A 13,062-nucleotide genomic window follows, 5' to 3' on the forward strand; every position below is an offset into this window, starting at 1 on the left:
CCACTCATGGTTTAGCACAAAGCAGTGAACCGAAGGCCAATGTTCTACTGCCTAAGGAAACAAAAGGTAGAGGAGGAAAAATAAGCCTGCTTATCAAAACACCCAACTCTATGAGCACCGGCAGCCTAGGTGACATGTGGTGGCTCCGTCCTGGCTGGGGCAGGGTGGGGCGGGGTGGGGTGAAGGTGATAAGCCCGGCTCTCCCTGGCCATAAGCCGGAGCTGTCTGTCCTAGACCTTTCCCCCGTCCCCCACCCCCGGGGGTACCGCAGTGACTTCTCTGTTTCAACAAGAGATGAGGAATGAGTCTGGGTATTTCAATTCTCGGAGTAGACAAGCCACAGAAGAACATCACTTTGGGGTAAAAGTCAGGTCCAGGTTTACTCATCAAAAAGCTGCCACAGAACTATATGGGGAGATAACACAATGCGACTCTCCAAGGCTTTGCTGTGAACAGTCAAAACACTCCTAAGTCTCAGAGCCTTGAGATATTTTTGTTTCGTGATATTACTGGAGAGGGCTGAATATAGCTCTCGTATCTCAGTTCGCTGAACGGGCAGGAGAGAGGCAGGGGGCTAGGGAAGCAAGAGGAATTGAGGTATTTCAAGACCAGATGCTTCCAAAAACATGGCCAGGTTTGTTGGAGGGAGTTGCCACTCCTTTTCCCTGAAGCCTGAGATGGCTCCCCGCTGTCCTGACGAGGGGGGTGACGCCTCCCTATCCGCTGACTTCTCTGTCTCTCCAGTGTCACCTGGAGCTCCTCTCCCCATAGGAACCGGATCCACCACCTGTGAGGATGACATGATGTCCCCTGGATGTGTCACACGTACCTAGGTTCCCCGGGCTGGCACATGTGCTCGCCTCCGCCAGCAAAGCCCTTTCCCTTCCTTGTCCGATTGGAACAAAAATCCATTCATCTTCCCGGCATGCTTGGAATGTGGCGGCCCATGTGAAGTCTTCCCAGGCTCCCTGTCGGTGCTGGAGGCATTGATCTCTCCATGCTTCTGCTTCGCTGACCGCCACGGCACATGACCCCAGCATTCTATTTAGTTGTACATGGCTCTGTCTCCCTCTCAAGACCCATGAGCGCTTACGAGCAAGGGTGACAATCAATTTATCTTTGTACTCTGAAGTAAATATTTGCTGAATGAGGAAATAGATTTGTTGGATGTCTCTGTGATAGGAAACACAGTCTCTTGGGGGTACCCCACAGTCCCAAACAATGCCACGCACTAGCAACTGCCTTCTTCTGCAGCAGGCGCACACATGCATGTGCATACACATACCCATACAACACACACACAACGCACACACCACACACACACACACACACACACACAGCAGTCTCTCAAGGAACCGGCCAACAAACTTTCAGACATGGCAAGAGAGATGCCAATGCCTATCATAATTTAGAACTCGTTTTGAATTTAAATTCCCAGCCCTTCTTTTCAGAGGACCCGGAATGGCTTTTTTTTTTTTTTTTTTTTTTCTTTTTCCGAGAAACAAGAAGAAATTAAGTGGGGCGAGGATGCAGACACCAAGATATCCATGCCCAGTCTTCAAACATTTTGAAAGGATCTCATTTCAACCGCATGCTTTCAGAATTATGTTTTCAAATTCCGTTAGAGGCCTGGAGAAAATGTGTTAAATTCAAATTCTGGATTTTTTGGTAGAAGTATGTGAAGTATGCCAACAAAGGTTGAATACAAGAGTAATTTTGCTGCCAAGCTCCCTATTCATAATCCACGTGCGCAGGGCGGCCTGACCCCGACGAGCTCAAACTTGCTCGTGCTTTTCCTTGCTGGCGCCCGCTGCCCGCTGCCCACCTTCCTGGGGCTCCTCGTGCCGGGCTCTTTGTTCAGACTTCAGCTCCAGACACACCACTGTGATTTCCTTTTTAATAAACACTATCCAGCGAGTAGCGGAAAACAATGAGAGGCACCTGCACTCTATTATAACTTCTCATTCCACCCACAGACGCGGAGCTATGAATAAGTGAGAACCGCCACCAGCCTAAGAATAGCAACAGCATTTTCCCATAAACACAGTATCATACAACTTCAGCTCACACGGAGCACAAAGTACCCCGCTGCCCCATTGTATTCAGTGGGGTAGGAATGCCACGAGGAGAGCCCAGTGTCTGTAGTCTGTCTGCGGCCAATGACTCCGTCAAGGGTGGGGCTGTGGCACAGTCCAGTCCATGTTAGGAAGCAGCTGAACGTTCCTCAAATCCTAGGGACGGAAGCACAGTGCTAAGTCACGGCAGCCCAAGCACCAGAGGCAGAAGTTGTAGAGGACAGAGCAGGAGGTGGGGAGTCACCAAATACACACCCAGGTTTCAAACATGTACGTACGTGACGCCTCCCGTGTGTGCAGACGCTGTGCTCGGGGCTCAGGGTGAACACCGGTGAGCAGCAGCCCAAGACTTGGGCCCTCGTGGGGTATACGGCCTGGCCACTGGCTAGCTGTGCCGCTTTGAGCAAGCCACCGAACCCCACGGAGCCTCTGTTTCCCGCCTAGGACGCGGGCTAAGAACAAGCCAGAGTTCCCGCCGCTGGAAGCCTGTAATGACCCATGGAGGCAATAACGCTCACACTCTCTTGGTAAAACTGCCTTCAAAGTACGTATTACCTACAGAGAGGAAGATGGAAGGTCCTCCTTTACAAAGGAGGACCCAGCAGACATCACACTGACCCGGCGACCACGATGAACATGACCAGTAACGCGGGCACACTATTAGTCCCTCAGTACAACGTGCTGAGAAGCAGAACACATAATTTCTGTAACAATCTTCTTTTTGTACCTTTTTAAAAAGATAACATTTGCCGTTTTAACCCTCATTAAGTGCACAATTCCATGGCGTTAATTACATTCACAGTGTCATGCAACCAGCCCCGCCAACTACCCCCAAAACTCTTGCATCGCCCCAGACAGAATGACAACCGTTCTGAGCCGGTATTTGTGTTGGGCTGAGGCTCTGCGAGCGAATGTCTGCTGGCAATTATGTTCAGTCACTCAAGGCCAAGGTGGTGCCAACGTGCCAGTTGCTCTTCTGGCTCCATTCCACTTCTGGTTCACTAGCACAGCTCTCCGACCCCTTCTCAAGGCTGTCATTGCTATTTCTCACCCAAGCCACCTTCGTCTGTCTCTTAGGTGTACCACAGCAGCTTCCTCACTGGGTCGCTGCTTCTGTCCTCACCGCCCGCCCACAAATCTATGTGCCACACAGCAGCCTGGGTGATTCTTTTGAAGTACAAGACAGTTCATGGTGCATCTCTGCTCAAGATGTGTCTCTTAGCCTACCTGCTCTGGCCAAGTGCCAATTCTCAGGCACCCTCTCTTCCCTCCACCCTTACCCACTGTGCTGCACCTGGCTCCCTGCTGTTTCTCAAACATACCATGCCAGCTCTGACCTCAGGCCTTTGCACCTGCTGTTCCCTCTGCCTAGAATGTTCTCCTTGTAGCTATGACTTCCTCGGGGCTCTGCTCAAACAACACCTTTCCGGAGAGGCCTTCCCTAAACATTCTCTGTAAAACAGCACATCTGACCTCCCTGTCCTTCCAGTCTACTTATTAGCATCCGTGCCAGTCTTCCAGAGGTTCCCTCTCAACACCAAACTCAAGGACCATAGCCCTGCTGTGACAAAGGCACCCCTCCCTTTTGCCACAGGGCTATGCCAGGCTTCACCAGTAGAGGGCGGGGGAGGGACACTGGAGGATCCGTTCTGGTCTCTTAGAAGCACCCTCCCTGTGGGCAGCTTACTCCTACCCCAGTCCAGGGCCACTTTCCTGGCACATCACCCTCACTGGCAGAATTACAGTGACTTTAATGGCAGTGCACCTTCCATTCATGGCCTTTCCCTGCTCCAGGTTAGGGTGGCTTCCTAGGGAATCCCACTAGTACACACCCACAGGGCAAACTCTGCAACCCATGGACCATGGTGGCTGGATCCCAGTGCTGGGGAGTGGGAACCCCGCTTCCTAATTCCTTCCTTCCGTGGGTGTGCTGGCTCAGCCTTCAGAGTCGTGGCTGCTCCCAGACCTGCATTCCCTTTAGTAGCCAATAATATTTTATTGTAGTTAATAGATCTTTATATTAAATTTTCCTGATTAAAATCTCCAGGTGGTTTGTTTCCTGATTGAATCTTGACTGACATGGTAACAGAAGGCAAGCAAAGACTTTGCTGTGCTTCCTAATTTACTAACGACTTCATTTATATTTACTACTTTTGTTTGCTGTGCTGTGCTCGACATGGTATAGGCCCTTGGAAAATCCTGGCAGATAGGCAGGTAAGAAGGAAGGAAGGGAGAGAGAGGGGAGAAAGGGAAGAAAGAAGGAGGAGGACGGACGGATGGACGGACGGATGGACGGACCGATGGCTGGATGTGACCCCCACCCCCACCCCACGTGCATCACATGGTTTACAGCAGGGCCTGGGATGCAGTAAGCACTCGTGAAATAGTCACTGGCGTCTCCAAAGACCTTCCGGGGCTCCTACGGAACTGCTTCTGTCCTTCCACCAACTACCTGGAATCCTGAAATGCCCTACTATCAAGTAAATGCCAGAGCCTAAAGTCTGGGCCTGCCTTGTGACTCTCCTGAAGAAAAACAGCAACAACAACATGAACAGAGGCAGGAGGAGGAAAGAAAGCCTCTTGGGACCAGATCTGGAACTTCTGGTGCTTGTTTTCAGACTGATGATCAAAAGAGAATGGAAACAGACCGCCGCCCCTACACTGTGGTGCAGCCAGCTTCCTGCTTGCAGAGATGTGCTCCTTTCTCTTTGATTGGAGAGCTTCGTCTGGGTCAGCACCTGATTTCTGGTGTGAATATTCTCCTTCCCATTGTACAAAAAGACCTACCAGTAGGCTGTGAAATGAGCATTTCACGAAAGCTTAAAATGCGCCTGATAATTAAAATGCTCAGCAATTAGAGTAATGAACTACACTCCAATCTCCTGAGTTAATTTCATAACCTCAGAAAATTATAAAGAAAAACTATTTGGAGATTAGAAACCTCTAAAGGATTTTTTTTTTTTCTTGTTGACTCATCTATCATGTTTCGCTTTGCTTAGAATTTCATTCTCCTTCAACTGTTTTTCTTCTGTGGCCCCGTTGCTTTGGAATCAAACTGGTCATCCTTGTCTGCTCACAAAATAAACCAAGGAGAAAGCTACAAAATCCCAAAGCCAAGAGTTACGATTAGCTAGTAAAACACATAATAAGAATATAATACAGCTAATGGAAGAGCACAAGGGTATTTAATACCAAACCCCTGATGTAAATAACAATTGTCTATTTCAATTACTGTTTTTACTTCAAATACCAAACAGTACTAGAAGAAATTAGCACAGTAGTAACTCGTGGTGCTAAAATGTAGCCATGAACCCAAAGAAAACAAGAACAAAAAGGCATCTGAGTGTCAAAATGGATGTGGCTTTCTTCAAAGGAGACACACGACTGGCAAATAAGCACATGAGAAGATGTGTTCAACATCATTAGTCATTACAGAAATGCAAATCATAATCACAATGAGATATCACTTTAATTCACATTAATAGAAGGGCTATCATAAAAAAAAGGAAACTAACAAGTTTCAGTGAGAGTGTGAAGAATGACATATTGCCGGCAGGAATGTGAAATGATACAAGTGTTGTGGAAAACAGTTTGGCAGCTTCTCCAAAGGTTAAGCCTACAACTACCACGTGACCCGGAAATTTCATTCCTGGGTATACATCCAGAAGAACTGAAAGCAGGGACAGACATTTGCACGCTGGTGTTTATAGCGACATTATTCACAATAGGCAAAATATAGAAGCAATCCAAGTAGTCACCAGGAGATGAACAGATTAACAAAATGTGGCATAAAGGCATACAACGGTATACTATCCAGCCATAAAAAGAATGAAATTTTGATATATGCTACAACATGGATAGACCCTAAAAACATTATACGTAATGGGGGTGCCTGGGTGGCTCAGTTGGTTAAACATCTGCCTTTGGCCCTGGTCATGATCTCAGGGTCCTGGGATTGAGCCCGAAGTCTGGCTCCCTGCTCAGTGGGAAGTCGGCTTCTCCCTCACACTCTGCTCCCACGCCCCCCCCCCACTTTTGCGTAAGTTCTCTCTCTCTAATAAATAAAATCTGTTTAAAATAATTCTGTGAAATGAAATAAAATAGACACAGTTGGACAATATTATAGATTCTACTTACAGGAGATATCTAGAATAGACAAATGCATTGAAGCAAAAGGAAGAGGTCAGTGGGGACCTCTGGGAGTGGAGAAGGGGGAGTTCTTGTCTAATGGGCACAGAGTTTACGTTTGGGATGATTAAAACAAAACAAAACAAAACCAAAAAAAAAAAAAAAAAAAACCAAGAAACAAAACATTAAGAATAGACAGTTGTTATACAACACTGTGACTAAAATTAATGCCACTGATTTGTACACTTAACAATGGGTAAAATGAAATTTTTGTATTATGTATCTTTTACCACCACAATGGATGCCACATGCAGGCACACTAACATCTATGTACCGTCTCATGAAAGAGCTTGAGGCTCTTACCCGGGGCCTGTTTACTCTCATTTTACAAAGAACTCTAACGAACTTGATTAATTAGATTCCTCATCTTAAAGTTCTGGAAAGAGCTCACTCACGAGGCCCCTGCATGTTTTCGTAAGGTTGGCAAATTGCTGGGAGGGAGGAAGAAGAGCGGGGCTCTCTGCCAGTCCTGAGTGAGTCAAGTGTATCTGATGAAATCCTTTTTAGAATAGCCTGGGAAATAGTGTTTTTAGAATAGCCTGGAAATAGCCCGGGGTGAGGCATGTCGTCTGTCTAATCTCCTGCACCTGGCATGTGGAGGCTGACCCGAACAGCACCCATCCCATCAAGTGTGTGTGTGTGTGTGTGTGTGTGTGTGTGTGTGTGAACTTCTTGGCCTCAGTTGTTACCTACCATGGAAAGGCTTGGAACAAAAAGTTCTGGAGATGTGAAATTTCTGAACAACAACAGCAAGCAAAAAAAATCTCCAACTGGTGACCAGTAGAGAGCTCTAAGTAGAATAGAAATAAAAAAGACCCAGCAAGAGCAGCAGGATCAGTGGGAGAGGGACATGAAGCGGAAGGCGGGCTGCGAGGGCTCTGCACGCTGGTCCAGGGGAGTCCCCAGGCCGGCAGGTGGGGCACAGCAGGAGCATTCAGGCTGTGGTGGTGGTGGCCGGGGCAGGGGCTAGGGCGGTGCCACTCGCAGTGGGGACCACCTCCCCCAGAAGCTCGTGAGAAATGCAGGTTTCTCCTACAGAGGGGATGATGCTTTGCTGCTGGTTTCTCTCCCTGTCAGTTCCTTTTCAGGGCCACCTCCAGGGTGAATCCACTAGAAGCTCTCCTTTGCGTGATCTGACTCTGACTTAGAGCCTTCGGTGTTCTCACGTCTCAGTGAGCAGATGTCTATGCCCTCAAGGCACAGCTTAGATATGTGACCACTTGCACGGGCGGCAGTGAATTCCTTCAGAACGCCGCTGTGTCCCACGGAAGGCCAGTACATCTCTGCTATGAACAACAGCGAGGAACCGCCCACGTGTAGAGCGGCCGCCACTGCGCCCCCCATGCTGCGGGCGTCGCCTCAGTGAACGCGCACGGCCTCCCCAGGTCGGTACTAGTCTTGCCCCCATTTTGCAGCTGGGGGCACTGAGGCTTAGAGAGACTCAAGCAGCTTGTCCCAGGTTACTGCGGGTGACGGGCAGGAGCCAGGGACCCAACAGGCAGCGCCCTGGGGCCGCGCGCGGGCGAGTGAAGGATGGGAGGAGAGGACGTCGGGGCAAGAGGGAGGAGGGACGAGGGTGCGGTTTCTGCAGAAGCAGGCAGCGCCTTGTGCTCCTCCAAGCCCACTCCCAGAAGAGGCATCTCCCAGCAAGAACAATTTCCGCCCACCAAGGGGACAAGGAGGCCCAGTGGGGCTGGCGGAGCAGGCGTCTCGGGTCAAGCTCCCGGAGAAATCGGCACTTGCCAAGTTCTGATATGACTGAAAGGCAATGCTGGCCGGGCTGGAGGCGGCCCCCGTCTTGCTGGCGGGAGCACGGAGCTATCTCACACCACCCAGCCTCGTTTCGAAACGGGCCGAGGCCGGAAGACCAAAAACACTATGGCCCCCTGTAAACTGCTGAGTGTGGGAGAAGCACAGTGACTTCTCAGCAAAGATGGTGAAATGATTTTTATCCTGGAGCACCAGCTGATCCTACTCACAGTGCCACTTCTGGACTATTTGGAGCAAATATTTCACATACCCTGTGCAGCTGGTGCCACTCCAAGCATGATCTGGGCAGAGGCCCAAACATACAGTGCGCAGGAGGCAGAGGGAGAGAAGGGCTTCCCTGGCTCCAAGGTGGGAAAGGAAACAGATCAGAGTCTTCGGGTGCTGGGGAGTGCACAATCCCACGGACACCTCCAGAGCACTCGGCAGGACAATTAGAAAGAGGAGAGATAGCTCCACTACACTAACAATTAACATTTGGACATGTCATCCCTGAATATTGGGGAAATTAGTCAAAATCAGATGAGTTAAGAGAATAATCAAAAGAAGACAAAAACGCATGGGTACCACAGAACAACTCTGTTGAACAAACACTTAGAAGTACCTACTATGTGCAGGGCGGCGTGCTAGAGGCTGCACGTACTGCCATGACCGGAATAAGGCTTTGCTTCAAAGGCAGCAACTGAGCAATGAGAAATTCTTTGGAAATCAGAGGAACTGGGGCTGAGAAATTTGGAATGGAGACTTCTGCTTGTATTGTACTTGAAAAGAGTTCATGTCCGTCTTCCCAAGCTAGACGATGCTTCCTACAAACTCCCGGAGGCCCGAAGCTGGGCCTTGCCACCGCGTGGCAAGTACTCCGCAAGTGTCGGCTGGGCTGAACAGGAATGAGTACACGTGAACGCAAACACGCGAGGGCCCGAGGAGACACCATGGGAAATGCCTGCGATGGCTGAGGACGGACACAGAGCATGCCGGCGCGGCTGGGATGCTGGGAAAGCAGGACCGAGAAGGAAATGTGAGGCTTTCTCATAACCGTAGGAATGATGCCCGGTGACCAATGGCTTTCTGGCCCTATACTACGAGTCCTTCAGGTGGAGAACTGTTTTTCGGAAATTCAGTTTTGTGTCCTCAGAGTCTTTGGTGGACTGGGAATGTTCCATGTGTTTCCCAGATGGCACACTCAGCTGGGCTTCTACACGGGGAGAGCTGTTGCCCCCGGGTCCCCGCTGCCTGGAAAACCCTTCCCGGCCTTTGTGGTGGTGGTTTGTGGAACATTCAGCCTTCAGTAGCACCTAACATTTATTAAGCTAAGTGCAGTCTACTGGGTCCCTCACGAGTATCATCTTGTTTCATCTGCACAAGAAGGGGGCACTAATATAATCCCCCAGAATGATAATAGTACTTGCTTGTTGTGCAGACATAGAAACTGATACAGAAACTGAGGCCCAGGGAGGTTAAGTGACTTGGCCCACATCACACAGCTGGGAAGTAGTGGAACTAGGACTTGAAACCAGACAATACGAATCCAGAGCTGCTGTTCTCAACCACAGTGGGTTACTGCCTCCCACTCAGGTGAAGAGGAAGCTCCAACAGATAGTTTTCCTGGTAAACTGCCCCTCCTCCGAGCTCCGTGAACAGCCTGTGACTACTGTTATTACTGCTCTGCCACTCCCACACGGTGGGTGGTCTGCGGCCTCATGCTCTGAGTTTCTCATGCCAGGGGTGGGTCTCACTGCCTCTGTGGCCTCACTAGAGGCTTTGTGCGGGGATACCCAGTCACTGCCTGCTCAGCTCAGCTGGAGGCGGGGGCGGAGGCACACAGCTTTTCTTAAGCTTTAACTTGGAGGCTAGTCACCTGGAGATTTTGTGAAAATGCGGATTCTGACTCAGCAGCTCTGGGGTCAGCAGGAGGCTCTGCATTTCCAGGGGTGCTGGGCCCGCGTTTGGAGTGGCGATGGGGGAGATGGCAGGGTAGTAACAGAGCTGCCTTGGGCCCTTAACTGAAAAACTCCTGACTCTGTGATCTTGGGCAAATCAATTCATGGCTTGGCCTCAGTTTCCTGGATCTGTACACAGAGAACAACTGTGCCCACCTTATAGTGACCGTGGGGGTAAAATCAGAGAACTCTTTAATCTGAGGAATTCTCTTGATATTTATTCATTGACTCATTCTCTGTTGGAGTTTCTTGAATCTCTCCTAGATTGTCTTTTGTGTCTTGCATGGCACACGCATGTACACAGGCACGCCCACACACACACACGAAAATGAAGCAGCAATGACCCCCTTTCAGGTTGGCCTACCCTGACCTCGGCTTTACGGCAGGCTCCCTTCCCTAACTCGGAGGCAGTTCTCTTTCTCCTCACACCAAGGAGGCGGCTACGGGAATTCAGCAAGGAATGTGCAACTTTAAAGGTGATCTTGCGCCACAAAGAGGCTACAGCGCCACCAAACCCAAATCCACAGAGGCCACCAGTGGTTCTTGTTAAAGACTAAATGGGGGGGACCAGATGTCAGGAGGAACCCAAGTGTGTCAAGCTGTCAGCCGTCCCAAACCAACCAATCTCGGCTAGACTGGTGGGAGTCCTGAGGTCAAGAGCTGTGTGCCCACCACAAACCACAGAGAAAGTCTGGGGTAGCGAGTGGAGAAGGAAAAGCAACAGACCAACCACAGGCTCAGCCGACACACATTTCTCCCTGGTGACAAGAGGCATGTTTGTTGGTCCTGGGGCCGAGAGAGGGCCGTGGACAGGTAAACAAAACTGGATGAAAAATTTAAATGCTAAAGAGTTTGCTCTGAAAACTTGTGTCTTTTAAATTTGTGGGGAAACAGGCTGAGAAAATGCAAACAGATTAGGAAAGACAAGCAGATCAAACTTTTCAAGGGCTTTTCTTTCTGGCCTGTTCTGCTGATGGCCCACTGCACACCAAAGCTGGACAGGATGGGTCCCTTACCCCCTTCAGCGGCAGTGTAACAGAAACAGCTGAAAACCTTTTGGGACAGAACAGGAAGGTAATAATTGTTGTAAGAACAGCACAAGAAATAAGCCCATGCTAGCATTAGCCTATCATGCTCCCCAAGCTGATACCGGGCCTCCCAGAGTCTCATGGGCTAACTCCAGAACCTGGAGCTTGAGGAGAGGTGTCTGACCCTGAGGTCAGGATCTTGGCTCCTGACCAGACACAAGGGCAACTTCTTGGAGGGGAAATGCAGACACAAGACCCCCATACCATTGTGGGCATTCCCTCTTAACCGTGAGACTGGGGAGAGGGGTATATTAGGCTAAAGAGTGCCTCCTAAAAGGTGTCCATCCACGTTCTAGTCCCCAGAACTGAAGAATATGGCACTTTACAGGGCACAAGGAATTTCGTAGATGGGGTAAAGTTAAAGATCTCGAGGTGCAGAGATTATCCTAAATTATCCATGTGGGTTCAATGTGATCACAAGAGTGTTTATGAGAGGGAGTTAGCAGGGTCAGAGTCAGAGAGATGTGAAGATGGGGGCAGAGGTTAGAGGAATGTGGCCAGGAGCCAAAGGAAAGTCACTAGCCTCTAGAATCTGGAAGATGGAAAGAATGGATTCTCCCCTACAGCCTCTAGAAGGAAGCACTCCTGCAGATACCTTGATTTTAGCTCCGCTGGACACATTTCAGATGTGTGACCTCCAGAACTAGAAGAGAATCAACTTGTGTTGCTTTAAGCCACAAAGTTGGTAGTAATTTGTAACAAGAGCCATAGGAAACTAAGGGCGAGAGCATACAGTCCCAGGCTCAAATTTTAGCTCTGTTTCTTTCAGACGGAGGACCGTGGGCCTGTGGCTTAACTTCCTCCCATGTCCATTTCCTTGTCCGCAGAATGGGGATTCTGTGGAGGGTTAGTTGGAAGAATCCAGTGAAGACCTGGGTTAGTGCCTGAAATACGGGCAGGCTCCCCGCTGCTCCTAGATGACACAGTGTGTAAGAAGGTTCAAAACCAAAACCTGAGCCAAAACCAGTGCTGGCTTTGTCTACAACAGGTGTCCACTCTCAGTGACAGTGAGGAAAGAAGGCACAGAGATAAGAATGGAAAACAAACAAACAAACAAACAAACACTCAGATCCATTGGAAACAGGGAACGTTCTTATCAAGTGGCGCTAAGGGACTAACCTTGTTAGTCCCCTAGCACGCCCACCATCAAACTGCCTTGGCACTTACACGACATGTCAACCAGTTCTCCTGTTCTTAGGACTTCTTCATGTATTCTTCACGCATTTTCCCTTAATCACCACTAAGCATCACGCATGACCTCACTTAAGCGTACTTGGATCAGCCCTCAGATGGCAACCATATTCAACGTGCATTATCTTAAATCAAAAGTGGGAATGGGGTGATGCACAGATAGAGGGGTGCACTGCCAGCTCCCAGCTAGAGATAACGGGACCTAGGGACGCAACACATCTAACATATGTCCCTGGTTTTATCTGCAGAAGGAGCTTTTCTTCTTTGAGAAAGAAAAAATGCACGTCTAGGAAGAAGAGTCTCTCCCAAAACTTGAAAACAGAATCTTCAAATGGTGATGCAAACACAGCAACAAGAAATAGCCTCTTTCCAGCACAAGTCAATGTCTTACACATATCATTGCCCTTGACTCCCAACATCCTGAAGAGTATACACCATCGCCTCCTTTTATCGATGGGCACAGAATCAGACAGTGAGGAGAAGAGGCAGGATTGGAACCAAAGCCAGAGCTCTGAGCTCCATGCTGAAGGACAGGGAAAGGCAAGAAAAGAAGGGAGCCGCATGGCGGATGGCCCCTGTGGAGATGGCACTTAGAATGGTGTTGACAAGCCCGAAGATATCGGCACCACAAGGGAAGCACGCTTAGGGGGAGCCTGTTTCTGATCTGAGGCATGGCACTGCCTACCAACCTACAGGAGATCACAGCTGGCTCACAGACCCTGTAGCACGTTATTTTGGTGAGATGCTTATTCCTTTTGTCTTGTTCAATGCTTCCAACTGAAGAGAATCTAGGTTTTGCTTGAGTTTATCTTC

At 49.4% G+C, this 13,062-nt stretch overlaps 1 protein-coding gene across 3 annotated transcripts in view; it reads right to left on the reverse strand.

Annotated features, from left to right (window-relative positions):
- Positions 1-13,062, reverse strand: part of WWOX (WW domain containing oxidoreductase) — a 711,319-nt gene that overhangs the window by 154,071 nt on the left and 544,186 nt on the right. Inside the window, exon 9 of one of the 3 annotated variants that reach the window (XM_059153119.1) lies at positions 159-2,231. The exons of the other annotated variants lie outside the window; for them this stretch is intronic. Coding sequence (XP_059009102.1) covers positions 2,169-2,231 — 63 coding nt within the window. The 3' untranslated portion in view covers positions 159-2,168. Of the gene's footprint in view, positions 1-158; positions 2,232-13,062 lie in introns of those variants that run through there. 3 annotated transcript variants of the gene reach the window in all.

The sequence above is a fragment of the Mustela lutreola genome, chromosome 16, assembly GCF_030435805.1.
Source record: "Mustela lutreola isolate mMusLut2 chromosome 16, mMusLut2.pri, whole genome shotgun sequence".
Taxonomy (NCBI): Eukaryota; Metazoa; Chordata; class Mammalia; order Carnivora; family Mustelidae; genus Mustela; species Mustela lutreola.